Source organism: Triticum aestivum, chromosome 6D (genome assembly GCF_018294505.1).
Source record: "Triticum aestivum cultivar Chinese Spring chromosome 6D, IWGSC CS RefSeq v2.1, whole genome shotgun sequence".
NCBI lineage: Eukaryota > Viridiplantae > Streptophyta > Magnoliopsida > Poales > Poaceae > Triticum > Triticum aestivum.
This window is the reverse complement of record NC_057811.1, coordinates 392,121,168-392,136,291: the sequence shown is the minus strand read 5'-3', so window position 1 is coordinate 392,136,291 and position 15,124 is coordinate 392,121,168. Positions and strand designations below refer to the sequence as shown.

At 50.7% G+C, this 15,124-nt stretch overlaps 1 protein-coding gene across 1 annotated transcript; it reads left to right on the top strand.

The window, feature by feature from the left end:
• The first annotated feature begins 12,912 nt into the window (after positions 1 to 12,912).
• LOC123141711 (arabinogalactan protein 23) lies at positions 12,913 to 13,594 on the top strand. Its single transcript, XM_044560792.1, has one exon. It carries the CDS (start codon positions 12,928 to 12,930, stop codon positions 13,273 to 13,275), a length of 348 nt encoding a protein of 115 aa, XP_044416727.1. The 5' UTR covers positions 12,913 to 12,927; the 3' UTR covers positions 13,276 to 13,594.
• The last annotated feature ends 1,530 nt before the right edge of the window (positions 13,595 to 15,124 follow it).

The following is a 15,124-nucleotide window of genomic DNA, read 5'->3' as shown; positions in this document are numbered from 1 at the left end:
ATAAAGCAGGTTGTGGCTGCTACCACCGTCCATCAGGACTCGTGTTAGATGAAACCCGTCAATAATTGGGTCAAGGACTAGTGCGGCTGAACCGCCATGCCGGATACTAGTTGGGTGATCTCGACGATCGAAGGTGATCGGGAACGACGACCACGGATTGAATTTTGGGGCGACTGGCTCTACCGCGTAGACGTCCTGAAGTGCTCGCTTATGCTCCCTTTTGGGGATGTGTGTAGCGTATATCATGTTCACCGTTTTGACTTGAGGGGGAAATTTCTGTTGGGGAAACGTAGTAATTTCAAAAAAATTCCTACGCACACGCAAGATCATGGTGATGCATAGCAACGAGAGGGGAGAGTATTGTCTACGTACCCTTGTAGACCGAAAGCGGAAGCGTTTATCAATGCGGTTGACGTAGTCGTACGTCTTCACGATCCGACCGATCCAAGTACCGAACGCACGGCACCTCCGAGTTCTGCACACGTTCAGCTCGATGATGTCCTCGCCTTCTCAATCCAGCAAGAGGGGCGAAGTAGTAGATGAGTTCCGGCAGCACGACGGCGTGGTGACGGTGTTGGTGAAGAACAATCTCCGCAGGGCTTCGGCTAAGCACTACGAAAACTATGATGGAGGATAAACTAGAGGGAACGGGATTGCTAGCACACGGCTTGGTGTTTCTTGATCTGTCTTGGGTGCTAGCCCTACCCCTCTATTTATATGTTGAGCCTTGGGGTCGAAACTTGGAGTAAAAGCCTCCACAAAGTCGGTTTCACCCGAAAGGCAAGAGTCCTTCTTGGACTCTAGGGCCAGACGCCAGGGTTCCCGGCGTCTGGACCCAGACGCCAGGGACCCTGGCGTCTGGCCCCTGGACTCCACAAAACTTTCTTTTGCGCTTTCCAAAAACCTCGTGGGCTTTCCCCTTTGGCCCAGATAAAGTGTTCTCGTGCCCAAACATTTCGGGAAACATCCGGAACCTCTTCCGATGGATTCCGGAACCTTTCCGGAGTCCAAACACTATTATCCCATGTATCAATCTTTATCTCCGGACCATTCCGGAGTTCCTCATCATGTCCGTGATCTTATCCGAAACTTCGAACAACATTCGGTTACCAACATACATAACTCATAAATACTATATCGTCAACGAATGTTAAGCGTGCGGACCCTACGGGTTCGAGAACTATGTAGACATGACCGAGACAACTCTCTGGTCAATAACCAATAGCGGGACCTGGATACCCATATTGGCTCCTACATATTCTATGAAGATCTTTATCGGTCAGACCGCATAACAACATACGTTGTTCCCTTTGTCATCGGTATGTTACGTGCCCGAGATTCGATCGTCGGTATCTTAATACCTAGTTCAATCTCGTTACCGGCAAGTCTCTTTACTCGTTCTGTAATACATCATTCCACAACTAACTCATTAGTTGCAATGCTTGCAAGGCTTATAGTGATGTGCATTACCGAGTGGGCCCAGAGATACCTCTCTGACAATCGGAGTGACAAATCCTAATCTCGAAATACGCCAACCCAACAAGCACCTTTTGAGACACCTGTAGAGCACCTTTATAATCACCTAGTTACATTGTGACGTTTGGTAGCACACAAAGTGTTCCTCCGGTAAACGGGAGTTGCATAATCTCAAGTCATAGGAACATGTATAAGTCATGAAGAAAGCAATAGCAGAATACTAAACGATTGTGTGCTAAGCTAACAGAATGGGTCAAGTCAATCACATCATTCTCCTAATGATGTGATCCCGTTAATCAAATGACAACTCATGTCAATGGCTAGGAAACATAACCATCTTTGATCAACAAGCTAGTCAAGTAGAGGCATACTAGTGAGACTTTGTTTGTCTGTGTATTCACACAAGTATTATGTTTCCGGTTAATACAATTCTAGCATGAATAATAAACATTTATCATGAAATAAGGAAATAAATAATAACTTTATTATTGCCTCTAGGGCATATTTCCTTCAATTTACTGCCCCCCAGTGTTCGGCTGTCGGGGCTCTTCGTTCTCGTCCTCACTTTGTGATCCCTTTTCTTTGTTTTCGGCATTTAACTTGCCAGCCTGCTTGAAAACCCAATAATCCCTGTTGGTATGATTGGCTTGCTTATCCGGGGTGCCGTGTATCTGGCACGGACGGTCGAGTATGCGGTCCAGGCTGGAAGGTCCTTCGTTGTTTCTTTTGTAGGGCTTCTTCCGTTGGCCGGACTTGGAGCCACTGAATCCGGCATTGACTATGGTGTCATCGGTGTTGTCGCCATTGCTTCGGCGTTTGTGTCTATTGCGCCGGAGCTTGCCGGTGCTGTTTTTGGCCTCGGAGGGGCCTGCCTTGCTGGCTGTGTTTTTGCTACGAGCCAGCCAGCTGTCCTCACCCGCGCAAAAGCGGGTCATGAGCCGTAAGGGCTGCCATAGACTTCGACTTTTCTTGGCCGAGGTGGCGTGCTAGCCATTCGTCACGGATGCTGTGTTTGAAGGCTGCTAGGGCCTCGGCATCCGGACAGTCAACGATCTGGTTCTTTTTGGTTAAGAATCTAGTCCAGAATTTTCTGGCTGATTCTCCAGGTTGTTGAACTATGTGGCTTAAGTCGTCGGCTTCTGGTGGCAGGACATAGGTTCCTTGGAAGTTGTCCAAAAAGGCTTCTTCCAAGTTCTCCCAGCTGCCGATAGAATTTTCAGGCAGGTTATTAAGCCAGTGCCAAGCTGGCCCTTTGAGTTTTAGTGGGAGGTATTTAATGGTGTGGAGGTCATCTCCTCGAGCCATATGGATATGGAGAATAAAATCCTCGATCCATACTACAGGATCGGTTGTGCCGTCGTATGATTCAATATTGACGGGCTTGAACCCCTCGGGGAATTCATGATCCAGTACTTCATCTGTGAAGCAGAGAGGGTGTGCAGCGCCTCTATATCGGGCCGCATCGTGGTGTAGCTCTGATGGAGTCCGTCTGCGGCATTCGGCCCGGGCGTGGTTAGGTTTGTCACGTCCGAATAGGTAGCCGTCGTCGTGCCTCGAGGCACGTCCTCGCGATCCGTAGATCGATCTTGTGTGTCCTGCTCTACTCTCCAGGATCTGCCGGAGGTCGTACGTATGACCCCGAACTCTTCCGTCTCTATTTTTACGGGGCGGTGGGGCAGGCTGCTGTTCGGCCTGGGTTGCCGCTTTATCCCGACCGCGGGGTGGCCGGTCGGCCGCCCTGTCTCGACCACGTGGTGGTCATTCCGCATTGCGTGAGGGAGATATGTGCTCCGGTGCCTCCTCATCGAATTGAGGTAGCAGTCTGCGTTTTGGGTAGCTCTTGGCTGGGCGCTTGAGGCCGTATTCTTCGGCTGTCAGGACATCAGTCCATCTGTCGACGAGCAGATCTTGTTCAGCTTGAAGCTGCTGCTGTTTCTTTTTCAGGCTTCTTTCAGTGGCTATGAGCTGAAGCTTAAAGTGCTCCTGCTCCAGAGGATCCTCAGGCACGATGAAGTCTTCGTTGCCGAGGCTTGTCTCCTCCTCGGAGGGTGGACGATAACTATCGTCCTCTGAGTCATCTTCTATGGCCTGTTCATCAGGGTTATCTTGCCCGTTGTCGTTTTCCTCCTGTTCGGATGCAGCTCCAACATGGTCTTCATTGTTTTCGGCGTCGCCCGGAGTACTATTTTCTTCGGTGCCAGTGTTTCTATCCTTTGAGCGCCGGGGCTTAGAGCGGTGTTTGGGCCGCCGGCGCTTGGACTGCGTCTCAGAGGGTTTATTCACATCTGGCTCTTCTTTGTCGTCGCTAGATCCTTTAGGTGTATCAACCATGTACACGTCGTACAAAGAGGTGGCCGTCCAACGACCAGTGAATGGCGGGTCTTGGCCTTGCTCCTTGTCGGCATCGTCGTCCATTCCGTCGATATCTTCGGAGCCATAGTCAAGCACGTCGGTTAAGTCATCGAAAGTGGCTATGAAGTGGGTGGCGGGTGGGAAGCAAAGTTCCTCATCATCCGCCTCTAGCTCGAACCGAACATAGTTTGGCTGTGAGTCTTCCTCCAAGGACAAGTTCTTTAAAGAGTTTAGCACGTCACCAAAAGGTGAGTGCTGGAAGATGTCTGCGGCGCTGAATTCGAAAATCGATACCGATCCAGCTTGGTGTCCGCATGCGTACCTGGTCCGGAACTTATAGCCGGATACGAGTCCGGAGTTCCATTGACGCAAATATTGCAGGATGTCGAGTCCGTGTGTGGCTCCAACGCCGTGGACTTTGTGTCCTCGGAGGGCACGATCTGCTTCAGTTCTAAGGCCGTTGCAGCAACAGGAACCATCTCCTGGACGTGATCCGATGACAGATCTAAGTCATGTTCATCGGGGCAAGGGAGAGCAATTGCTGCGGTCTCAAACCCACTGAAGATCAAGTCTCCACGGGTATCCGCGATGTAGTTCAAGCTTCCAAATCTGACCTGATGGCTAGGGGCGTAGCTATCGACCTTCTCCAGATGGCCAAGCGAGTTGGCCTGCAGTACGAAGCCGCCGAACACAAAAATCTATCCGGGGAGGAAGGTTTCTCCTTGGACAGCGTCCCTATCGACGATTAAAGGAGCCATCGAACCTTTCGTCGACAGCACAGTGGAACTCTCAATGAAAGCACCAATGTCGGTGTCAAAACCGGCGGATCTCGGGTAGGGGGTCCCGAACTGTGCATCTAGGATCGATGGTAACAGGAGACGGGGGACACGATGTTTACCCAGGTTCGGGCCCTCTCTATGGAGGTAATACCCTACTTCCTGCTTGATTGATCTTGATGAATATGAGTATTACAAGAGTTGATCTACCACGAGATCATAATGGCTAACCCTAGAAGTCTAGCCTGTATGACTATGGTAATGTGTATATCTATCCGGACTACGCTCTCCGGTTTATATAGACACCGGAGAGATCTAGGGTTACATGGAGTCGGTTACATAAGAAGGAATCTTCATAGTTGGTCGCTTAGCTTGCCTTCCACGCCAAGGAGAGTCCAATCCAGACACGGGTATAGTCTTCGGCCTTCGTATCTTCACAGCCCATCAGTCCGGCCCAATGAATAACAGGCCGGACGCCCGAGGACCCCTTAGTCCAGGACTCCCTCCGTGGCCGTCCAACGTCCAGTGAGTGGCGGGTCCTGGTCTTGCTCCTTGTCGGCATCGTCGTCCATACCGTTGATGTCTTCGGAGCCATAATTAAGCACGTCGGTTAAGTCTTCGACAGTGGCTATGAAGTGGGTGGCGGGTGGGAAGCTAAATTCTCCATCCTCAGCCCCTAGTTCAAACCGGACATAGTTCGGCTGTGAGTCCTCCCCCAAGGACAGGTTTTTAATGAGTTTAGCACATCGCCCAAGGGCGAGTGTTGGAAGATGTCTGCGGCGCTGAACTCAAAAATCGATAACCGATCAAGCTCGGTGTCCGCATGCGTACGTGGTTTGGAATTTATAGCTGGAGACAAGTCCGGAGTTCCGGTAACCCAGGTATTGCGTGAGGTTGAGTCTGTGTGCGGCTCCAGCGCCGCGGACTCCGTGGCCTTGGATGGCACAATCCGCTCCGGATCTAAGGCCAGAGCAGTATTAGGAACCATCTCCTGATTGTGGTCCGATGACAGATTTAAGTCATGTTCATCGGAGCGAGGGGGAGCGATCGTCGCGGTCTCAAATCCATCGAAGATCAAGTCTTCACGGATGTCCGCGACGTAGTTCAAGCTTTCGAATCTGACGTGGTGGCCAGGGGCGTAGCTATCGATCTGCTCCAGATGGCCAAGTGAGTTGGCCCGCAGTACAAAGACGCCGAACACGAAGATCTGTCCGGGAAGGAAGGTTTCCCTTTGGACAGCGTCACTATCGACGATCGAAGGGGCCATCGGACCTTTCGTCGATGGCACAGTGGAACTCTCAATGAAAGCACCAATGTCAGTGTCAAAACCGGCGGATCTCGGGTAGGGGGTCCCGAACTGTGCGTCTAAGGTTGATGGTAACAGGAGACGGGGGACACGATGTTTACCCAGGTTCGGGCCCTCTCTATGGAGATAATACCCTACTTCCTGCTTGATTGATCTTGATGAATATGAGTATTACAAGAGTTGATCTACCACGAGATCGTAATGGCTAAAACCCTAGAAGTCTAGCCTGTATGACTATGGTAATGCGTATCTCTCTATTCGGACTAAGTCCTCCGGTTTATATAGACACCGGGGATATCTAGGGTTACATAGAGTCGGTTACATAGAAAGGAATCTTCATAGTTGATCGCCAAGCTTGCCTTCCACGCCAAGGAGAGTCCTATCCGGACAAGGGTACAGTCTTCGGCCTTCATGTCTTCACAGCCCATCAGTCTGGCCCACAGATAAGAGGCCGGACGCCCGAGGACCCCTTAGTCCAGGACTCCCTCACCCGTACTCGCCTAAGTTACAAAACACTCCGAGTGAAGAGCAACCCTCTCACTCGGGGGCTTAGCTGCGATCCCGTACTCGCCTAAGTTACAAAACACTCGGAGTGAAGAGCAACCCTCTCACTCAGGGGCTTAGCTGCGATCCCGTACTCGCCTAAGTTACAAAACACTATGGGTGAAGAGCAACCCTCTCACTCGGGGGCTTAGCTGCGATCCCGTACTCGCCTAAGTTACAAAACACTCCGAGTGAAGAGCAACCCTCTCACTCGGGGGCTTAGCTGCGATCCCATACTCGCCTATGTTACGAAACACTCCGAGTGAAGAGCAACCCTCTCACTCGGGGGCTTAGCTGCGATCCCGTACTCGCCTAAGTTACAAAACACCCCGAGTGAAGAGCAACCCTCTCACTCGGGGGCTTAGCTGCGATCCCGTACTCGCCTAAGTTACAAAACACCCCGAGTGAAGAGAAACCCTCTCACTCGGGGACTTAGCTGCGATCCTGCACTCGCCTAAGTTACAAAACTACTCCGAATGGAGAGCAATCCTCCCACTCGGGGGCTTAGCTGCATACTCAGAGCTGCGCCACAAGTACAACATATGGTTGCACTCAGAGCTGCGCCAGAAGTACAACATATGGTTGCACTCGGAGCTGCGCCACAAGTACAACGTATGGTTGCGCTCAGAGATTTGCCACAAGTACAACATCTACTCCGAGTGAAGAGCAGACCTTTCACTCGGAGTCAAGAAATCTAAAAGTGGTGAAGACAAAACAACCACATTCGAAGGAAAAACCAAGTTCGGATAAATCCAACAAGGTTCAGAACCGCAAACAGAAGTACTCGGGCGTCAGGCCCGAAAGGTTTTAACGATTACAAAATCACTCGGCATTCCGAGGCAAATAAAGTCAAGTTATCAAGTTTTTCACTCGGCAGGAGGAGGACTAGCTGGCTCGACAAACTCATCCAGGTCGATTCCATCTGCGATGCGAGTGGCAGCATCGATGAAGGTCTCCATGAAGGACTGGAATTGAAGCTTCTTGGTGTTGGCGACCTTGAGAGCCGCTAGCTTCTCTTCTCTAACTTCCTTGCAATGGACACGGATCAGAGACAGAGCCATGTCAGCACCACAACGAGCAGATGACTTCTTCCACGCCTGCACTCGACCAGGGATTTCATTTAGTCGAGTCATCAGAGACTCGAGGTCATTCTAGAACATCACACCTGGCCAAAGCATCGTGTCGATCTGCGACACCGCCACTTTCAGTCCAACTAGGTAGTCCATAACACTGGTGAGGCGGGATTCCAGTCGCAGCACGTTCATCGCGGCTTCGTCCTTGACGGGGGAGTTTATGGGGTCCTGATTGGTCTCAATCCGCCCAGTCTCTTCCGCGAAGTTTTGACAGAATTCTGCATGCAAAGAAAAATAATGAGTAGGCAGTCGTATGATGAGTCGGCAGTTGTAAGTCAGTCAGACGAGGGAAAGTACCTTCAAGCATAAGGAACATCTTCTTGGCAAGGCCTCCCAGATAAGTCTCCAGTTCGTCTCTCCTCCGAGTGAGATCTTCGACTTTGTCGGTCAAGGCCACCTTGTCCTTCTTCAGCTGCACGAATTCTTTTTTTGCTTCATCAACGGCAATCTTCAACTTGGTGTTTTCTTCTTCCAACTTGCCGACTAAAGCCAGCTTCTTATCAGCAAGTTCAGTTTTCTCTCGCGCCGTCTTCTGCGCTACTGCAAGGTCGAGGTCCTTCTGCTCGAGAGCCTGCTTCATTTTGTCTAAAGAAATAACATTCTTCAGACGAGCTTGGAGTTGTCGGTTTTCACTACGCACATCTTTTCGAGTGGAGTCACTTAGTTCAAAAGACGAAAAGAAAAGATGGCAAGGTGACCAGTCGACAAGTTATTACCTCCCATGGCGGCTGCTTCATCCTTAGCCTTCTGCAAATTCGCTTTGGCTAGCTCCAGGTCGAGGTTGAGTTGGATCTAATTCTTCTCCAGTTCAGCAAACTTGGCTCCAAGATCACAGGATTTCTGCAGTAAACGATAGGACAAGTCAGTCGACAAAGACAAGGGTCAGTCACTTTCGAGTGATAATATGCAAAGATCAGATTATTATGGCAAAAGAGTTCTAAGACTACCGCCGAATCAAACATTCAACAGTAGTCTCGGGGACTACACCCAGTGGGTGCACTTGGCGTGCCCCCACTGGTTCGATTTCCCACTCGACATGGTCTGCCCAGTACGAGTGGAAGGGGTAAAAAACATTTGATCTCAGACCACCGCCGACTACCCGTAGTCGACCGCGGTCTCGGGGAGTACACGCAGTGGGTGCAGTTAGCGTGCCCCCGCTGGTTCAGTTCCCACTCGGTATGACTTGTCTAGTCCGAATGGAAGTACTTCAAACAAACATTTCACAAAGAGTTCAAGAGTTCACTCGACGCGACCTGGCCAACTCAAGTGAAAAGAGCTACACAACATAAGTTGAAACACCCAGTGGGTGAGCGGATGCAAAGTGCAGACTCATGATGGATGCACACTAAAGGTTCCTAACAGAGCAAAGACCAAGCTGAAAGTCGACTCAAAAACGAACTTACAATCCCACTTACTTGGACGTTGGCTTGGAGGGCAAAGCTGGCATCATAAGCGGTCTTGCTGGTCTCGTACACCACCTTCATTTTGTCCCTCATTAGGCCTGCTTGGATCATGGCTTCCTTGGCAGCGCCTACTTGGTCCTCCGTGACATGATGAATAGTAAAATAGGAGCTGGTGGAACTGACGAGGTAGCTGGAGGAACTGAAGCTTGGAGTTGCATAGTCGGAACAAAAGGCTGAACAGTCGACGCCGAAGGCTGGACAATCGACACGGGGTCAGCAAAAGAAATAGAAGTTCAAATTGGATCACCAAGTTGCTGAATGACTGGGTCTGGCGCTGATGTCGAGTGAGACACCTTGCTGGCAGGCACCTTCTTGCTCAGAGTCCTGCTCCTTCTCCCTGTATTCTTTTGGGGCTCTACTTCGTGGTCATCGTCATCTGGAAGTTCGATAACATTCGGTGGCACTGCAAAACGCTCGACCGTAAGACATTCAATCAACCGTCAGAACAATTGACAAAGTAAGAACATGACTGTGGAGTTGTACTTGCTCGAGAGGTGGCCGCGTCTGCAGTTTCCTCTTCATCTTGCCCCTTGTCAATATCCATGGACGTCCCAGAAGTAGCAGCGATGAAAGTTCCAAAACTCACTCAGTCAAACAAGAAAATGAGTCGACAATAACATAGAAGTTCTCGAGCAAAGCAAAGCAGAGAGGAGAAACACTTACGCAGAAGCAACAGGGACATCCACCTTGATTTTGGGCAGGGCCTTCTGGGGCTTCGATGGCGGGACCTTGGGCTGCTTCGCAGCCTTCTCTGATGGCTCAGGGGTAGACGTCCGAGTGCGCTTCGGAACCTGCGTACTTGGCTGGGCAGCTTTGACGCGTCCACCTGCTGGATCATGTGATTGCTTGGAACGCTGCTCAGAGCAAGGCGGCGAGTCAACCTCCACTGCTGTTGGAGTCTTCGATGTCTTCATCACTTTCGTCCTCAGACTGCCAGTCGGCACTCTCGCTTGCGATCTCCCCTCCCTCCTGGAACTGTTCCCCGTTGGGCATCGAGTACATCTTGGTGTACATCTGCAAGGCACAAGTCAACAAAAATCAGTCAGATTCAAGAAGCAGTTGCAAATCAAAGAGAAAAACACTCGGTATTTTGAGCCTAACCTCTTCCGGCTCACGGGTGTTGTCGAATGGCTGAACTCTCCTGGACCCCCTGGGGTTGTCCTTGTTCCCGGTGACGCTTCGCAGCCACTGAGCCACCATCTCCTCGGCGACCTCCTCTGGGTGGACCCGAGCGGTGTCTCCAGGGCCTGAGTACATCCACATCGGGTGGTCTCGAGCTTGGAGAGGCTAGATGCGTCGACTGAGGAACACCTCTAACAAATCCATGCCAGTCACACCCTCCAGAACTAAGTTCACAACCTGGTCGACTAAAAGAGATACCTCGCCTTTCTCCTCTGGGGTCACAACCAACGTAGAAGGTTGACGAAGTCGCTCCATAGTGAAAGGGGGGAGACCGGTCGATTGACCGGGAGTCGGGACGTCCTTGCAATAGAACCAGGTGAACTGACTCGGGAAGTACTCCTACCCCTAGTCTGGATCCCTAAACCCCCACACATCTAGATCACATGGGTCTTTTCGTCACTCGGATTTGCCTTCTTCACCGACTGAGAACGACAAGTAAATATGTGTTTGAACAGACCCAAGTGTGGTTGACAACCCAGAAAATTTTCACACATCGAGATAAACGCAGCAAGGTACGTGATGGCGTTTGGAGGGAAATGGTGGATTTGAGCACCGAAAAAGTTCAAGAAACCCCTAAAGAACGGGTGCGGAGGAAGAGAAAAACCTCGGTCAACATGGGTGGCGAGGAGGACACGCTGACCCTCGCGCGGCTGAGGCTCGGTTTCCCCCTCCGGCAGCCTCCAAGATCCAACGGCAATCAAGCCGTCCTCAGCAAGCCTCTCCAGGTCATCCCGCTCGACGGTGGAGCGGATCCAGTCCCCCCTGGATCCAGCCCGACGGCAGACGGACCGCGACGATGTCCCCCGAGCCGTCTTCTTGCCCTTCGTCGTCGTCGTCGCCTTCTTCGCGCGCTCCAAAGCCGCCGTCTTGTCCTTCACCATTGCGGCGGAGTGCACACGGGCGGAACGGGGGCGTCGAGGGTGGAGGAGGGCACGGTGGAGAAGCAGAGGAAGCAGAGGGAGAATGAGGCGCACTGTGCAACGCATCGGCCTCGACGCCTTTTATGGACCTACTTCCGAGTGGCTGACCCGTGGGCCCGAGCAATCCCGTCAAATACCGCAACTGTCGCGCACCCGATACGTGGGGAAAATGTGGCATGAAAATCGAGGCGCCCCTATCTATCCACTCCGATTACTGCGGCATGCCCCGTCCCGCGCGCTTCTCCAAAATTTTGAATCCCGTGAGATCCGGGAACCGCAAAGCAATCAATCGCGCCGAAGATTTCGCACCATAATAACACTCGAAGATTGTCAGTATAATTCACTCGGCGACCTCTGAATCGATCAAGGCGACTCAAACAAGGTTGAAGCTTCAGCATGATTTCCAGACTCCAGTAAAATGCCTCCGAAGCATAAGAATTGAGTCGGAGTCAACTTCAACCCTTCTTCACTCGAACCTCAGTCCATTCGGGGGCTAATGACGATGACATGCACCTACGATGACATGTACCTAGGGTAGGGTCATAGGCCTGACCTAGACGCCCTACCCAAGGACACTACCCCAGAGCCAAAGACATTCAAAGTACAACCGAAGATACCGATTGAAATCACCATGGAGTGCAATCCACTCGACCAGATATACCACTCGGATATCCCAATTCCAGTCGACTATGATAGAGTCACTCGACCTCAGGGAGAATCACTCGGATTACAGAAGATCTAAAGCCACCTCTGGATGGCAACAGTCAGGCGTTCACTCTGTAGCCTTAAAGGTCATTAATAGTCATTATAGCGGGCGTTACCAATAACGTCTGTCTTAATCTACATTAAACCCCTGTGTAACTGAGGCCTGGGAAGGGGTGGCGCACTCTATATAAGCCACCCCTCCCCTCTGGCACAAGGGTTCACCCCCGGGTAACTCTCACGCATAATCCAATCGACCAAGCCTCCGGGCACCGAGACGTAGGGCTATTACTTCCTCCGAGAAGGACCTGAACTCGTAAACCTTGCGTGCACAACCTCACCGTAGCTAGGGCCTTACCTCCTCCTACGTACCCCCTATTCTTACTGTCATACTTACTCCCACGACAGCGGCTCCCAGAATGCTACGTCCGCGGCCACCATGTGCTGGAACCATGGTCACTAGATGCTACAACGGCGTCACTCGGATGCTGCATCCACGACATCACGTGCTGGAACGGTTGCCACCGGGTGCTACCACAACGACTGGCCATAGCGATGGCTTACATCAAAAGTTGCAACCGACACCACATTTTGCTGCGTAGGGCGGACCAGCGGGCACCGGTATTGCATCCGACAGCGCATGCGAGCGGCAACTGCGAGCATGCCACCGCCACCGTGCTGCAAGTGAGGTGGTGGGAGGTGTTAGGTGCTGTGCGCGAGCAATGCGAGGGGCTGGAAAGGGGATGTTTCTTTTTTTTTTCATGGATCTGACGGCACATGCGGCTGGATCCAACGCTTGCACGGCGACCAGTCGAAAATTGGGCCGGTCGACCGGACCTAGCGTAGCGTTCGCCTTCTTTTTTCTCTCTGTATATGCACAGAACGGGCAAACGCGCGCGTGCTTACCAAGCCAGAAGGACGACGCGTTCAAATTTAACGAACCATGCGCGCGACGACGCGTTCCCTCCGGGCGAGAGATTACCGCCCGGCCGCCCGCCCGCCTCGCGCTCGCATGCACGTGAACGCACGTAGACGCCTCCACATGGCGGCCACTCCCCAAGATCAGCCCTATAAATGGCGGCCCCCGCCCTCCCGTCCTTCCTCAGGCAAAGCAACAAGGACAACCCACAGAGCATCAGCCGGAGCACTTCTTCCTCCCCTCCGTTCTTCTCCGGCTCCGGTGCTCTCGTACGCGCGTTCGTCCGAGACCACCACCTCGACCAAGAAGAGATGGAGATGAAGAAGATCGCCTGCGCCGTCCTTGTCGCCGCCTCCGCCACCGTGGCCCTCGCCGCCGAAGCCCCGGCCATGGCCCCGGCCCCCGGCGCCGCCGTCGCCGGCTCCGCCGCCGCAGCCGTCCCGGCCGTCGGCGCCGTGCTCGGGGCCACCGTGCTCTCCTTCTTCGCCTACTACCTGCAGTAAGCGCGCCCCGGCCCGAGTCAGTTCGCTGCGAGGAGGAGGAAGGCAGGAAGAAGAAGATCACTAATTCGCTATGTATGGCTCTACGCTACGCTGATTCGAGGCACGCGCGTGCGCTTTGATCGATGCATGCGCGTGCTTTGATTTATATGTCTTGATTTTATTTTGTTTCTCCTCCTTTTGGCGAATCCATTTGCACCGGTCCGATACATCTGGTGCTTTATTATTGTTCTGTTCTTCCTTTTGAGAGAGGGCTCGATGGATATTGTATTATTATTTGCCATTTCTTTGGCCTGATTAATTTAAAGATCGGATTCAATCACATCGTGAATTTGTTCAAGCCTAATGACTTCTACATGTCTTGATTTCGATCGAGGCAGTACGTTACTTGTACGACCGATTCGCGTGTGTGTATGATAGAGTTATGAATCTGCGGAGCACACACATTTTTCATCGGAAAATGATTAAGTTGTAACCTCATTTTTGTATTCTTTTGATTTTTACGAATGTTTGGTGAGTGATATCGTCGTGAAATTCTCAAAGGGATTTAATGCCTACTTGGAACAGAAGGAAGAAAAATGATGAAAAAAATATCGAGCATATTATAAAAACATGCATACGTTCTTCTTCTTTTTTTGCGGGTGCAACATGCATACGTTCGGTGCTTCACACGGCGAAACTACAGATAAATTTCTGGACGAAAACGTCTCTCCGAGAGATCACCTCAAACTCCTTCAGAAAACTCTGTAACACAGGCTTGAGCATATATGCTTCTTCCGTACAAAAATGCTTGAAAGATTAGATTCCTACTTTTTTTTTAGGGGGATTAGATTCCTGCTGGTTGGTATATTTAGAGCAATTCATTTGTTCCACATTGCAATTTCTTTTCTTTTTTTTTCAAATGGGGAATTGGTATGAAATTTGTGCTTAAAATCCTCCAAAATGTGGAGGAAAGAGAAGTTTCTCTTTGGAATCCTTGCTCCATCCCTACATTTCAAAGTCCTCCAAGTGTGGCGAGGAATGGAAACCTGCACTTCAGATTCTCCAACTGCACAAATATTGTGAACTGTCGATTCACAGTACCATGCCAGTATAAAAGACTAGTGGTGCACACCAATTTTCTTTAAAAAAAATAAAGAACACGAAGATGAGATGTCAGGATCCAACCACATTATAAAAGAATGAGAGAGATACTGTCTGAAGCCGAAGACAAGAAGAAGCATCAGGATACATGGTTCCAGAGTCCAGGCCATCTCCACTCTGGTAAATGGGATACTGCCCCGGGCCAAAGACAAGAAGAAACATATCTCCAGATCATCTCCACTGGTTAGTGATTATTTGTGTGCGATCTTTCCTATGTGGGTGCACGCACCATGTGACTGAGGATTGGTCACAGGAATTATCTATGGAACTCACTTTAAGAGAACAGCTGAGGGCTACCATGTAAAACCAACAAGATTCAGAAATAAATATAGTATTCCCTTCATTCCTAAATATACGTCTTTGTAGAGATTCCACTATGACTATGAACTACATACGGAGCTAAATGAGTGAATGTACACTTTAAAATGCATCTATATACATCCATATGCAGTCCATAGTTAAATCTCTACAAAGACTTATATTTAGGAACGGAGGGAGTATATGCTAATGCAGTCTCAGGTCTACCATGATGTGATTTACCAGCTGGAATAGAACCGGAACCACTGATAACCAGCACATTATGTAACCATGATGTGATTAACCTAAATGTGGGATCTAGCTAGGATTCATGGACTAGGCTCATCTACATTGAGCAAATATAGCAGATCAGAGCAAGGTTCGGCAAAAGAGATACAGTACAATTCATGAA

Bases quoted from the DNA above. Each gene is read 5' to 3' on its own strand.
- LOC123141711 (XM_044560792.1), top strand. From the start codon at position 12,928: ATGGCGGCCCCCGCCCTCCCGTCCTTCCTCAGGCAAAGCAACAAGGAC.